The sequence below is a fragment of the Typha latifolia genome, chromosome 4 (assembly GCF_019914945.1).
Source record: "Typha latifolia isolate L0001 chromosome 4, TyphaL0001v2, whole genome shotgun sequence".
Lineage (NCBI taxonomy): Eukaryota > Viridiplantae > Streptophyta > Magnoliopsida > Poales > Typhaceae > Typha > Typha latifolia.
In genome coordinates this window covers 2,010,072-2,024,956 of record NC_133089.1, presented here as the reverse complement: position 1 = coordinate 2,024,956, position 14,885 = coordinate 2,010,072, and the positions used below count along the sequence as shown (strand labels likewise).

Sequence of the window (14,885 nt, the reverse complement as noted above, 5' to 3'; positions counted from 1 at the left end):
TTGTGACTGTGTTACTTGATCTAATTAATTTAAAAGGGGATATTCGTAAATTTGAAAATCTAAAAGACTCACTGACTTTATTTAATTGTACATCAGAGGTTTACATCACACATGCCACCATCTCCCATTAAACAGTGGCTATTAATTTTACAAAGCGGAAGAAAGCAAAATAGCTACTATTTATTGGACCCTTCAATATTCACGTCTACCTGTATGATTTTGGAACTAGGTATAAATTTTCCTTCATATGTATGGTAAGTCCAGGAGTAACAGCCATGTTCATATCCTCGCTAGCCACACCATGAGGCAACTCCCAATTAAAATGGTATATTAGATTAGCCAACATGAGCTCTAGTGTGGAAATTGCAAAGGTCATTCCAGGGCAAATTCTTCTTCCAGCTCCAAATGGTATAAATTGAAAGTCACTCCCTTTGTAGTCCACAGAACTTTCTAGGAATCGTTCAGGGTGAAATTCCTGTGCTGCTTTCCAATACTTTGGATCTCTATTGATGGCCCATGCATTAATGATAACTCTTGTTCTTTTGGGTATTTGATATCCTTCAATTTGGCAATCTTCCATAGATTCCCTCGGAAGTAGGAGAGGAACAGCTGGGTGTAAACGTAAAGTTTCCTTTATAACCGCTCTTAGGTAGCTCATTTCTATTAAATCATCTTCTTTAACCATCTCTTTTCCATTGGCTATTCTTCTCACTTCTTCTTGTAATTTCTTCATGGATTCTGAGTCTTTCATAAGCTCTGCCATTGCCCACTCTAGGGTTATATAGCTGGTATCAGTTCCGGCGCTAAACATATCCTGTCATGATTAAACATCAAAAGGTAAAAAAATAAGAAAGAAAATTAAGGGCCTTGAAATATATTATCAATCACTTTAAGACCCAACATCAATAATTCAGGACTGTGCCATTGCCCACATTTGATTCTTAGAAACTTATCCAAGATGTACAGCATTCCTATAGACGAGGCTTCAAAAAATCTTCCGAGACTACTGCTACTACTGGAATTGAAATAGTTAACAATAAATCACACGGGCCACTGCTTTACTTCATTGATTACGTTCAAACAGCTGATGATAGAGATTTATGAGTTTAATATTTTTGTTACATCACAGGGAGTTAATATTTAATAAATTTTTTATTAGGCACTGATGAGCAGCCCGACTTAGACGACTAATGCCTTCTCCCAACCTCAAAAGGTTTTGAGGTTGAGCACAAGAAAAGAGAAAGCGAAAAAGAAGCAACTCAAAGAGCGATAGGAGAGGGACCGCCAGATTGAGGATGAGGAGGGGGGGAGTATGGAAAAGGAGATAAAGGTGTGGTCATTGGAGGAGGAGGAATACGAGGCAATGAAATTGTTGTTGGTTGTATTAGTATAGCATAAAAGTGAAACACTTTCTTTTTCGATATCAAGCCCAAAAAAGACATCCATGTTCGTATAGTGAAAAAGCCGGGGTATGAAAGAGCTACTGCAAAGACAAAGATTGACTCATATTATTCCTACTTGCTTTCCTATTTATTAAATATATAATTTAGACTTATTTTTATTCATTTTTAAAAGAATTAATTCAAAATTTTAACTAATATATTAGAGAGGTGTAATCCTTTGTCTAGCTTATAAGATAACTAATATATTTAATAAATTTTTTATTAGGCTATTATATATATATATATGTGTGTGTAATTTAGACATATTTTTATTCATTTTTAAAAGAATTAATTCAAAATTTTAACTAATATATTAGAAGCTTATAAGATAACCTACCAAGGCATCAATAAAAAGACTTTAAATAGACTATAAAAAGTAAAAGAGATGTGCCCATGAGATCGGTATAGTTACCAGTAGAAGAGCTTTAAGATGATCATTTGTGAGTCCATACTCCATCTGTAGGTCACCTTCAAGTGAGAGCAAGGCATCCACAAAATCAGTACTCTCCTGCTTACTAGCCTTAACACGATTTATACTGTGTTCCTTTATCACATCCTCAAGAACATCATCCCATTTCTTAGCCAACTTTCTTGCCCTGTAACTAAACCCCGAGAAAAGATCCACCCAAGCTAACCTAGGGAAGTAGTCCACTAAATTAAAACCCCCCAATATTTCTACCATCCTCTCAATAAGCTCACGGAACAAAATATTCCTACCTTCCTTCCTAAAGAACTTACCAGAGACAACTCTGCAGATGATATCATTCACAAAAGCGTCTAACATTTTGCTCAAATTTATAGGCTTTGATGAATCTTGAGCTTTATAAATCTTCGCGATCGCAAATCTCACTTCTTCTTCTCTAGCATGCTTAAATGATTGTACCTTCTTGGGGCTTAGGAGGTGCATGGCGCAAAGCTTTCTGGCTTGCCTCCATTCTTCGCAGTAAGGACTGAAGGAAATATCTTTCGCTCCGTAGAGAAGGATATCGGAGCCCTTAGATGACGGCCGCGAAGCGAAGATGTGGTCATGAGTCTTCATGACCACTCGAGCCATCTCCGGGGACGAGACCACCAACGTCGGGACCTCGCCGAGGTGGAGGAGCATGAGAGGCCCATGTTTCTTGGAGAGAGAGTAAAGAGAGAGATGAGGAAGCGCGCCTACTTGGTGCAAGTTCCCAATAATAGGAAGCTTGGGAGGTGAGGGTGGTAGATTGGTTTTCTGGGTTCTTCTACTAGTTAATAGTATGAAGAAGAGAGGGAAGAGTAAGAGAAGAGATAGTAGAGAATATGGCTGGAGCAAAAGTTGCAACATTGTAGACATATATTCCTTTATTAATTAGCTAGGAACTTGCTATACAAGGTTGAGCCATTCCACTCTCTCTTGCTATTGCTTTTTTATAGCCAAAGATTGCCATAGTATATACCGATTCCTCCAAGATATCAAATGTTTTAGTTCAACGATGTATATGTTGAAAAACGAAAAAAGCTTTTGTCACATACCTAGTTATTAAGGAAAAGCAACGTGTCCCTCTTCCCTTCTCTTCCTTTCCTTTTCTTTCCTTTACTTCGTTTGTTTGAAGCCACACCTTTGGTCTTGTTTCTGCTATTATCTGATTATTTGTCCATTACTCAGCTTAACTAAATTAAATGGCTTATAGCTTTAACATCCAATGCAACCAATACGTTGCAAGCCTGTGTATCTTTGACTATCTCGAGAAATATCTTGTCAGTTGTTGAAATATCTTCAGTTGTTGAAATATCTTGTCAGTTGTTGAAATATCTTGTCAGTTGTTGAAATTAAGGAAAAATACCCATATTTTGCCTACTTCTCTGGCCGATTCCTATCTCTGCCGTAGGAAAACTACAATTGCATTAGATAAAGATAAATATCTTAGGCTAGGAAGTGCTGTAAATAGGTTTAGGCATGAAAACAGTGGCAGAGCCAAATCTTTTGAGGGGAAAAATTATTTAGTCATATAATTAATTAAACTCACTAACATTAAAAAAAGAGTGTCATATTTAAATAATTTAAAATTAATAAATAAAATATATTTTTTTAAAAGGACTAATTAACAAATAATTAAAGAACTCATCCATCTTAATTTCATTAAAATTATAGTTTTACTCAGTAAGATTTTACTCTGGATAATAGTGTTCGATTAGTTTTTTTTTGTTTTTTTTCTGGCGCAAGCTTAGCTCGGACTTGCAATACTTAATAAGATGGTCTATGTGGTATATGTGGAGATTAATAAGAGCCTTTAGATGGGAAAAATAAATTTCGCAGCCAATCATGGACTGCCATAAAGTGATTGACGGCAGGAAATTCCTGCATCTGGGTTGCATAGTTGCACGTGAGGTTATAAATAAATAAAATAAAAAACAATAACATTATGTTATTATTTAGAAAACATTGTTTACCTTATGTTCTTTAAAAAATTTAAAATTTTAAAATAATATATTTAGGTATTTGTCCATTTGCGGGCTTACATGCCTATATAATGTATGTAGCCCATTTGCGGGTTTACATTATGCTAAGCCCACAAATAGTGCTTATAAGCATACTGAACATTAGTGGTGTAAACAAACCGAGCCTGAGTGAGTTGCCTACAGTTTAGGCTTGGCTCAACTCAATTCGAGTTGGGCCAAACCGAGCTCCAGTGGAGCCGTACCTAGCCAGGATCGAGCCCGAGCAAACCACAAATAAGTTGTAAGAGGATGATGACGATAAGGCTTGAGGAGGAAGACGAGAACGGGACGACTACTTAAGGAGGAAGATGAGCACGAAGCAACGACGGCTTGAGGAGGAGGAGGCGGGCCGATGGTGGTGAAGGACGAAACGATAGACAAACGGTGGAGGAGGATCGAAGCAACCGAGCGATTGAGGATTTCAGGGAGAGCTAGGAAAATTTGAGCGAGTGCGTTTGGGTATTGGGACTTGGGAGAGGTTAGGGTTTCTAATATGAGAATCCCTTATATACAAAGCCTATCGAGCCGAGCCTGAGTGAGCCAGCACCAGCTCAAACTTAGCTCAAAATTGATTTTGAGCCTTTTAATCCGACTCAGGCTCAGGCTCAACTCAATTATAGCTAGGCTGAGCTGAGCTCGAGCTTTAGTCGAGCAAGCCCGAGCCGTTCATTTATTTTGATAGCCCTACTAAGCATGTTTGTCGGTTTACATGCCTAAGTCCTCATGAACCCACAAATTAATAATTTAATATACTTATATTGATAAATAATAATATTTTAAAATTGTTTCATCAAAGTCAAAGGATGTTTTGGTCCATTAATTTCATATAGTATTAATTTTTCTTCGAAACTAATATATTTTTCAAGTAGCAGTAAAAGTAATAGTTACATCTCAGACATAGTTCACAACCAAATATTATATTTTCTTAGCCCAATTTAAATTATTTAAATCAAGACTAAAAATTAGGGCTAACTAATCAAGTTCCTTAGCCTCAAAACATACAATGCCAAATATTAAAGGCAACTAAGTAAAGCCATAGGTTTAGGCATGTTTTATGATTAGTATTTATGTTCGATCATTTTATTGGCAAAGCTCAGCCCGGACCCAAAAATCCGTTTGTTGTTCAGCCTGGTTGACATCCCGCCCAATATCCTAATCTTTTCTTTTCTTCAAAATTTAAGCAATAATATATACATATATATTTTATTTTTTTTCTAATAAAATTCTTCGACCAGCAAGGCTAATGGTAATAGTTGTATCATATATTGAATTTGTTTCCGGCTTACGGATGATCACCAAACATTATTTAATACATATGTGGCGTGAGAAAAGTAAAACTTACATCATATGACACTGCATTCCATTGAACATAGCATAGAACATGACCATCTTCAATATTCATATTTATCCATATAATTTTGGAACAAGGTATAAATTTTCCTTCATACGCGTAGTAAGTCCAGGATTCTCTGCCATGTTCATCTCCTCTCTCACCACACCACGAGGCAACTCCCAATTAAAATGATACACTAGATTGGCCAACATGAGCTCCACCGTGGAGATTGCAAAGCCTAATCCAGGGCAAATCCTTCTCCCAGCTCCAAATGTTATGAATTGGAAGTTATTTCCTTTGTAATCTACAAAATTCTCTATGAACCTTTCAGGATGGAACTCTTCTGCTGCTTCCCAAAACTTTGGATCTCTGTTGATAGCCCATGCATTAATGATAACTCTTGTTCCCTTAGGTATTAGATACCTTTCAATTTGGCAATCTTCCATGGATTTCCTTGGGACCAAGAGGGGAACAGCAGGATGTAAACGTAAAATTTCCTTTATAACAGCTTTTAGATAGCTCATTTCAATTAAATCCTCGTCTTTAACCATCCTTTTTTTATTCACTATTCTTCTTACTTCCTCTTGTAGTTTCTTCATGACTCTCTGATCTTTCACAAGCTCCGCCATTGCCCACTCTAAAGTTATATAAGAGGTATCCGTCCCACCAAAAAACATATTCTGTCATGATTAAACATCAAAGGAAGAAAGAATTAGGTAAATTAGGCACGACAAATTCTGATATGTTTGATACTTGACGCTTGTCAAAGTGTATGAAATTTCTAAAGATGGGCGTAGAAAACCGCTACTCAAATAGTATTGATATCAAACATCTTAGAAAAAAAAAATTCATGAGGTAATTATTGTAACTCAATAGTTGAATTTTATAGGCTCGTTAATGTTGGGGTTAATATTTGACGTAATTCTCATATGATTATTATATATGTATATATAATTTTGACTCATTATATATGGTCTGCATAAACCACGTGTTAGGAAATGCAGCCTTTTTATTTAGCATATAATTAGTCTATGATTTGATGGTCAAAGAAAAAATAAAAAAACAAAACACAAAACAGAACATAAGAAGAAATGCGTATGAGATCGGTGTAGTTACCAGTAGAAGAGCTTTAAGGTGATCCTTTGTGAGTCCATACTCCATCTGTAGATCATCTTCAAGTGAGAGCAACACATCCACAAAGTCACCACTCTCCTGCGTACTATCCTTTACTCGCTTCATACTATGTTCCTTTATCACATCTTCAAAGACGTCATCCCATCTCTTAGCCACCTTTCTTGCCCTAGAGCTAAATCTTGAGAAAAAATCCATCCAAACTGAACTAGGGAAGAAGTCCACTAAATTAAAACCCCCCAATATTTCTACAGTCCCTTCTATAAGCTCCCGGAATAAAATATTCCTACCTCCCTCCCTAAAGAATTTACCAGAGACTACTCTACAGGTGATATCATTGGCGAAAGCGTTTAACAACTCGCTCAAATTTATTGGTTTTGATGATTCTTGAGCTTTATAAATCTTCGCCATCGCAAAGCTCACTTCTTCTTCTCTAGCATGCTTAAATGATTGCACCATCTTAGCGCTTAACAGCTGCATGGTGCAAAGCTTTTTCGCTTGTCTCCATTGTTCGCCGTAAGGGCCGAAGGCGATATCTTTCGCTCCGTAGAAAAGGATATCGGAGCCCTTGGATAACGGCCGCGAAGCGAAGATGTTGTCATGAGTCTTCATGACCACTCGGGCCATCTCCGGGGACGAGACCACCAACGTCGGGACCTCGCCGAGGTGGAGTTGCATGAGAGGCCCATGTTTCTTGGAGAGAGAGTAAAGAGAGCGATGAGGAAGCGCCCCTATTTGATGCAAATTCCCTATAATAGGAAGCTTGGGAGGTGAGGGTAGATTGGTTCTCTGGGTTCTTCTACTAGTTAATAGTATGAAGAAGAGAGGGAAGAGTAAGAGAAGGGATACTAGAGAATACGGCTGGAGCAAAACTTGCAACATTGTAGCCGAAGATTATTAATTAGCTAGGAACTTGCTATACAAGATTTGAGCCATTCCACTCTCTTGCTAGTGCTTTTTTATAGCCGAAGATTATCATAGTATACCAATTTCTCCACGACAGCAAATGTTTTAGTTCAACGATGTATGTTGAAAAACGAAAAAGGTTTTACCAGATAGATCACTAGTAATTGAGTAAAAGCCGTGTCTCTCTTTCTTTCCTTTCCTTTTCTTCTTTTGTTTGTGGAGACGTTACTGGCATCTTGTTTCTGCTATTATCTTATTACCTGGTTACTTGTCCATCACTCATTTTAAATAAATTAAAAGGCTTCTAGCTTTAACATCAAAATATCGAAGACAACCACAAGAATGCTATTATCTGATTATTTGTCCTTAATCGTTTCACAGTTTTAACATGAAATGCAACCAAAAGACGTCCTGTGCACACTAGACTTTGATGCGCGACAGATAGGCATATCTCGTCAGTTAGCTGAAATAAGTTGATAAGGCACATGGAAAGAAAAGAAAAAGATCCTTATCTTTTCGGCTAAATCGTACCATAATTTGCTTCGTCTGTTTGCCGTCGGAAAACTGTAATTGTATTAGATAAAAATAAACATCTTAGGCAAGGAAGTGCTGTAAAGTAGGCGTAGGCATGAAAGCCGTATCAGAGTCACTTACATAAAATTATAGTTTAGTTTCACTCAGTGAGATTTTACTAAAGTTTACTAAAATCAACCGACTGAGAGACAGAATTATTGTTTGATGAGTTTTTTTCTTCCCGGCCTCGGATCTAGTATTGTTCGGCCGGGCCCACACATTCAGACCAATATGATCTTTTTCTTTTCTTCCGATTTAAGAAATTCTTTTTTAAAAAAATTTATAATTAGTCGAAAGTTACCCTTCAATGATTGATTTTTTTTGTGAAAGAGCTAAAATTTGGTAAAGATTACTTTGACGAAGAAACAGACGTAGCAGATCCGGTAGCCACGAATTTGCTGCCTGACGAATTTTTTTCTTCCGTTAAAATTTTTCTCTTAAATATAATTATACCTTAATTATAGAAGATATTATTTAATATTAAATAATTTAAATTTAATTATTTAGAGATAAAATTTAATTTAAATATAATTTTCTATCTCTATCTATTAAAATTTAATTTAAATCAATCTTAAACTAATGAGAGATATATGTAAATAATAAAATATAATTAAAAAGATAAAATATAATTAAATTTTTATCAAATTAATTATAAAAGACATCAATGCTCTTATTTTGCTATATATATATATATACATTACTCTCAGTAAATGATATATATATTTTTTACTTGATAAAATATTAAGACAATATAATTGTTAAAAAATAATGTGCAAGATTATATATCTAAAAAAAATTACCTACTGAACCGATAATATCTTTCATTCCTATTATACCCTTAAAGATTTTAACTGTTAGATCTTTATCAAACTGATTGATAAAAAATTAACTCTATAGTACGAAGAAAATGTTCTTTGTATGATGAGTATTTTTTGTTCCCAGCCTCGGACCACACATCCAGCCCAATATGATCTTCTTATTTCTTTTCTTCTAATTTAAGAAATTCTTTTAAAATAAAACTTATAATTAGTCAAGAGTTACCCATCAATAATTGATTTTTTTGTATGAAAGTGCTAGAAATAGGTAGAGATTAATTTGATGAAGAAACAGACGTAGCAGATCCGGTAGCCACGAATTTGCCGCCTGACGAATTTTTTTTTCTGTTAAGATTTTTCTCTTAAATATAATTATACCTTAATTATAGAATATATTATTTAATATTAAATAATTTAAATTTGATTATTTGGAGATAAACTTTAATTTAAATATAATTTTCTATCTCTATCTATTAAAATTTAATTTAAATCAATCTTAAACTAATGAGAGATATATGTAAATAATTAAAAATAATTAAAAAGATAAAATATAATTAAATTTTTATCAAATTAATTATAAAAGACATCAATATTCTTATTTTAATATATATATATATATATATATATACATTACTCTTAATTAATGATATATATATTTTTTACTTGATAAAATATTAAGACTATATAATTGTTAAAAAATAATATGCAAGATTATATATCTAAAAAAAATTACCTACTGAACCGGAAATATCTTTCATTCCTATTATACCCTTAAAAATTTTAACTCTTAGATCTTTATCAAACTGATTGATAAAAAATTAACTCTATGGTACGAAGAAAATGTTCTTTGTATGATGAGTTTTTTTTGTTCCCAGCCTCGGATCTAGTATTGTTCGGCCGGCCCACACATCTAGCCCAATATGATCTTTTCTTCTTTTCTTCCAATTTAAGAAAATTCTTTTTAAAAAAAACTTATAATTAGTCGAGAGTTACCCTTCAATAATTGATTTTTTGTGTGAAAGAGCTAGAATTAGATAGAGATTACTTTGATGAAAAAACAGACGTAGCAGATCCGGCAGCCACGAATTTGCCACCTGGCGAATTTTTTTTTTCCGTTAAGATTTTTCTCTTAAATATAATTATACCTTAATTATAAAAGATATTATTTAATATTAAATAATTTAAATTTGATTATTTGGAGATAAACTTTAATTTAAATATAATTTTCTATCTCTATCTATTAAAATTTAATTTAAATCAATCTTAAACTAATGGGAGATATATGTAAATAATTAAAAATAATTAAAAAGATAAAATATAATTAAATTTTTATTAAATTAATTATAAAAGACATCAATATTCTTATTTTGATATATATATATATACATTATTCTTAGTTAATGATATATATATTTTTTACTTGATAAAATATTAAGACTATATAATTATTAACAAATAATATGCAAGATTATATATTTAAAAAAAATTACCTACTGAACCGGTAATACCTTTCATTCCTATCATATCCTTAAAGATTTTAACTGTTAGATTTTTATCAAACTGATAAAAAAATTAACTCTATGATAAGAAGGAAATGTTCTTGAGTTTTTTTTTGTTCCCAGCCTCTAGTATTGTTCGGCCGGCCCGCACATCCAGACCAATATGATCTTCTTCTTCTTTTCTTCCAATTTAAGAAATTCTTTTTTTAAAAACTTATAATTAGTCGAGAGTTTCCCTTCCGAGTTCCGATATCCCTTCAATAATTGATTTTTTTTTTTTTTCGTTTTTTTGGAAAGAGCTAGATATTACTTTGATCTAGAAAACAGACGAAGCAGAGATAAGAAGTAGCAGATCCGGCAGCGACGAATTTGCCTCCCGCCGGACAACCACCTGAAAGACGGATGTACTCTTATTCGCCCCCAGTCGGAGAAACTGTTCCTTTCGCTAGAGAATTTTGACTTACATAAAAGAATGGGCAATAAATGATGTTAAAGGTACATACATCTAACAACAACCCACTCATGTATCATATATCATCTCCAATGGATCTGAACATTTGTGAGAAGGAGAACCCTGCGGAGATTATTAGTAAGGGCTTTTAGACGGGTAAAATTTATTCCGCAGTCAATCCAATCCAATCCAATCAAGTCAACAAGCGGGTCTTGGAGTCTATTTTTGTATTGTTTTCTACGTAGAAAAGTGGAAATCGATAGAAGAAAATTGTGATAGTTTTTTAGATTTTCTTTTATATTTTCCACGCCTAAACGCGCATCCCACGGCATGCATACAAAATTAAGAATTAGTATATTTTTCCTTTTGAGAAATAATATTTATTGAGCTGCTTCACATTTAATGTTTAAAGAGCTGCTTAGTTGTCTGAACGGAGCATTGCTTTCTAGTCAACCCCTCAAGCATTATATATAATTATAGAAAACATTATTTCATTTGTTTAGTCTATGAACTTAAATAATCTAATAAATATTAAAGCCTATTTTTCTGTAAAAGCGTGGTTGAAATTTTGTATTATGACACTCATTTCTTATCAAACTCTTGTGTATAAACATCCAGCTTATTATGAGACTCGTGTTTAAGACTTAAATACACCCTAAATTATACCTATTAACATCTTAACAAAACCCCCCACTGCCGAGGGAACAATAAATCTGGGACATCCGTCAGCCCACTCCTCCCTCTCTCGTTGTGCCACGTCATTCTCGCCTCTTTCTCTCTCTATATATCTTCACGCTTCCCAATTCCTTTGGTTTACTAGATCTCTACCGCAATGTCCGGCGACTCGTTAGAAGACGGTGCCGACTTCTTCCTCTCCCTCCCCGACGACGTCCTTGCGCTCGTCTCCCTCCACCTCCTCCCCCGTGACCTCATCTCCCTCTCTCTCGCCTCCCGCCGCCTCCTCGCCGCCGTTTCCACCGGTGAGAAGTCCTGGCTCGCGCAGTGCCGCCGCCTCGGCCCTCCCCTCCCCCAACTCCGCCGGTGGCGCTCCGCTGTGTCCTCCTACCTCTCCGTATGCCGCTTCCTCTCCTCCGCCGCGTCCCTCCTCGGTGTCTGGGTCCACCAGAACCCGGAACTCGGCAACGTCGTCGTCCTCCTCTGGGGCTTCCTCTCCGTCATCGCCGTCCGCGTCATCCCCCAGGAGATCAACCCTCTCGGCCTCGAGGCTGGCCGCCTCCTCTACGCCCCGGTGTTCGAGATCGTCGCCGATGATGACGGAAGCCCTACCTTCCTCTTCCTTCACGGCCGAAACGACTCCCCCGACTCCAATTCCGTCGAATCCCTCTACCCCGGCGTTGTTCGCGGTGTCGACCCTAATTGCAACGTCCTCCTCCTCGAAATCGATGTCCGTGATGCCGCTGATTTGGTACCTTTCAGCAAATTGGCCTTCGGAGATCGGCGGAGACTTCTGGATCTTGTAGCTGGAAGAGTCAGGCTCAAGTTATCGCCCGATCTGGCGACGGTGCCACTCTTTCCTCGCTGCCAGGATGATTTGGAGGTGTTGGCCGAGAGGAGATTGTCTTTGATTCGGATGCATAAGAATAGCGGAGTAACAATTGATTGCAAGGAGGCGGAGGCAGCTCCGGATTGTGGTAGGGGTAGTAAAAGAAGGGACTTTTCTTCAATGGCTGGGTATTTGAGAGATGGGTTTATGCAATTCTTGAGGAGGTCTAACTCTGGGAATAGAAATGGGGGTTCTATTGGGAGTGGGGAGAGTAGGCACGCGCAGCTTAATGAGTTCTTGAGTTCTGGTGATGAGATTGGGTTGAGCTTGAGAGCTACTCACATGAGGCTAACCACTTATAGGGTATGGCCTAACATGCATGATAACCGGTTCGCCTTGTACAAGCTGCCATTGCATGGCCCGTCAGCTGGCCGGGAGTATGCTGGACTCTGGGGTGGCACCTTTGGGTGGCCTCCGGGCAGGCCTTCGGAGGACAAGCCGGGAAAGGCTTTGTTCTTTTTGTTGCTTTCATATGAGGAGGTTGAGGGGCGTCTTCTTCTGATTGCGACCAAGATTCTGGAAGGCACCCATTATGTCCTCCACCCAAATGGATCGTCTATGTTCATTGTTAATGTCAATGAGCCTGCATCGGAGGAATTTCCATGGGAGACTGATGGGGAGTCTTTCAAGATTGATGTTAAGCACATTTTTGCTGGAGAGGGAATTGCAAATGGTTATGGGTTCCGGTACCCTGGTTCGAAACCTGGATCTTTGTTTGTCCTCCAAAATGGCCAGCTTGCTTTTGTTTGGCAGGAGTCTAAGGCTGTCCTGACTTTGCAGAGGCTGGACTTGGAAGAGCTCCTAAGGAAAGGGGAATGCGTGGCACCATTGCCCCCGATTGCAAATTTTGCATATCTAACAAAGTCATACTCCAACGTCTTTGCAGGTTTCCACAATAACTCAAGTTGTTCTTCACCAAGGTATAATTACTGCATCTCGTAATGCTGAAAATATGTGCTTACTTTTGGCATTGCGCAAGGGTTTAGCTGCTTAGGTCCATAACTATGTCTGTAATTTATCTTAGTGCAATGATGATAACATTGTAGCAACAGTTTTAGTAAATGTGAAACAGGAACTAGCAATGTAATTCTCCATGAGGTAAAAGTTACGTACATAGATAGTGTAAGAAACATTTGCAATGTAAATTAGTAATATAAAGGGAATTTGGAAGTGTGACAAAGACAGTTTAAATTCAAGCAGTAGAGCTTGTCTTTGCAGAGATGAGCTAGTGACATCAAATATTGCTTGTCATCACCTTTGAGGAAAAACATACCTTACTGCAATCACTAATCCATTTATAGCTGAAATATCAGAAAATATGTAATAATTTGGATTGCAGTTGCTGCTATGACATGCTGATTCAGCTGCAACTAATCCAGTCTAGTGGAGCATAGGAGCTCATTTCCCATACTAGACTAGGGGTATACTGTTGACATCCCTCAGAACTAGATGCAAACTGTCCCCGAGAAAAAATTGCTTTTGTTGGCATTGAGACCTAGGATACAACTGATAGCTGTTACCTGTAATGCCATTATCAGGTACATTAAGCCTTTAACACAAGTACATAACTGTCAGACATGCCATTGATAATCACTAAATTGTTACTATATAAATTATCAAGAGAGCTGCCATATTTCTCTTTCTATTGGTTGAGCATCATATGAGGAAAGCACTTCGTTCTCTAATCCACCTAGTTAGTATGAAATCTAACGATATATTCTGCCTTGCCATAACATTGCTCTGTAACAGGCTACGCTAAAACATTATGTTGAACAAAATGGCACACAATTTGGAAGTATACCTTCATTTATTATCAGTCAGTCTCCTATTTTCTGATGAGATAACCATTCTTTATGTCTCAGGTAATAGTATCATGGATGACATGTTTATGATCTATTGGATATAAAGTCAGAGGGATATTTGCTATCGACCTTTTTCAGCACTATATGATGAATTATATTTTCGAATCTAGAGGGACAGGATTATGCCTGGTGATGGAGATTTCTAATAGCCCTGTTTGACAGTTCCATATTGCATCAGCAAACGTGATGTGGAAGAATATTCAGAATAGATGTTTCCAAATCTCATGGGTGGAGTGGTTTTTCTTATATAACTACTATGTTCAGTGTCATCTTGAACCTTGGTCTATTTAGAGATGAATGGGGGAAACGAATGTATATAGCTGGCCCAAATAGTTGGAGCTAAAAGCTTAATTGTTGTTGCAGTAAGAGTTTACTCCGCTCGATCATTTTTGGTGTGAAGGTTCTTTCGTTTTGAAGAGAGCGATGATGATAGAAAATGAAAGGGGGAGGATGAAGGGAGAGAGGGAGGCGGAATGAAGAGGAAGAGTTGCAAATCTTTGTAATGCTCTAGTGAATTCGATATGCAAGTAATGAACAACTTCCTGAATTGCATTATGATAATTTTCGTTTGCTGTTTTGGAATAACTTTCATATTAATTTGATTATACTATTTTTTAAAATTTATAATAAAATAATTTATACTAGTTTAGATGGTTAAAGTGTTTATAAATCTATTAAATAATATAATTATTATAAATATCAGATAATAAGGAAATGAGAGGAAAGTAGATATTAATAAACTAGTGTTGAATTATTATATTAGTATAAACAGATTTATACTGGAATATATTTATGCTTATTTTGCATGAATTTTCTGACTACCAGCGATAGATTGTTAGGCTA

At 36.3% G+C, this 14,885-nt stretch overlaps 3 protein-coding genes across 4 annotated transcripts; 1 reads left to right on the top strand and 2 right to left on the bottom strand.

Moving 5' to 3' along the window:
* Positions 1-50: 50 nt before the first annotated feature.
* On the bottom strand, positions 51-2,839 carry LOC140785700 (indole-2-monooxygenase-like). Its single transcript, XM_073133663.1, has 2 exons — positions 1,855-2,839; positions 51-814 (listed from the first exon to the last, which is right to left on the bottom strand). Exons 1-2 carry the CDS (start codon positions 2,761-2,763, stop codon positions 206-208), a joined length of 1,518 nt encoding a protein of 505 aa, XP_072989764.1. The 5' UTR covers positions 2,764-2,839; the 3' UTR covers positions 51-205.
* Positions 2,840-5,149: 2,310 nt separating this feature from the next.
* On the bottom strand, positions 5,150-7,376 carry LOC140786688 (indole-2-monooxygenase-like). Its single transcript, XM_073135300.1, has 2 exons — positions 6,358-7,376; positions 5,150-5,921 (listed from the first exon to the last, which is right to left on the bottom strand). The coding sequence occupies exons 1-2, from the start codon at positions 7,252-7,254 to the stop codon at positions 5,313-5,315; spliced, it is 1,506 nt and encodes a 501-aa protein (XP_072991401.1). The 5' UTR covers positions 7,255-7,376; the 3' UTR covers positions 5,150-5,312.
* A 4,034-nt stretch (positions 7,377-11,410) lies between these two features.
* On the top strand, positions 11,411-14,603 carry LOC140786528 (F-box protein At5g39450). Of its 2 annotated transcripts, XM_073135021.1 has the most exons (3): positions 11,411-12,874; positions 12,961-13,100; positions 14,043-14,603. In XM_073135021.1, exons 1-2 carry the CDS (start codon positions 11,449-11,451, stop codon positions 13,077-13,079), a joined length of 1,545 nt encoding a protein of 514 aa, XP_072991122.1. In that variant the 5' UTR covers positions 11,411-11,448; the 3' UTR covers positions 13,080-13,100; positions 14,043-14,603. The 2 variants fall into 2 exon arrangements, with proteins under 2 accessions (XP_072991122.1, XP_072991121.1); XM_073135020.1 differs by having other exon boundaries at positions 11,416-13,100.
* The last annotated feature ends 282 nt before the right edge of the window (positions 14,604-14,885 follow it).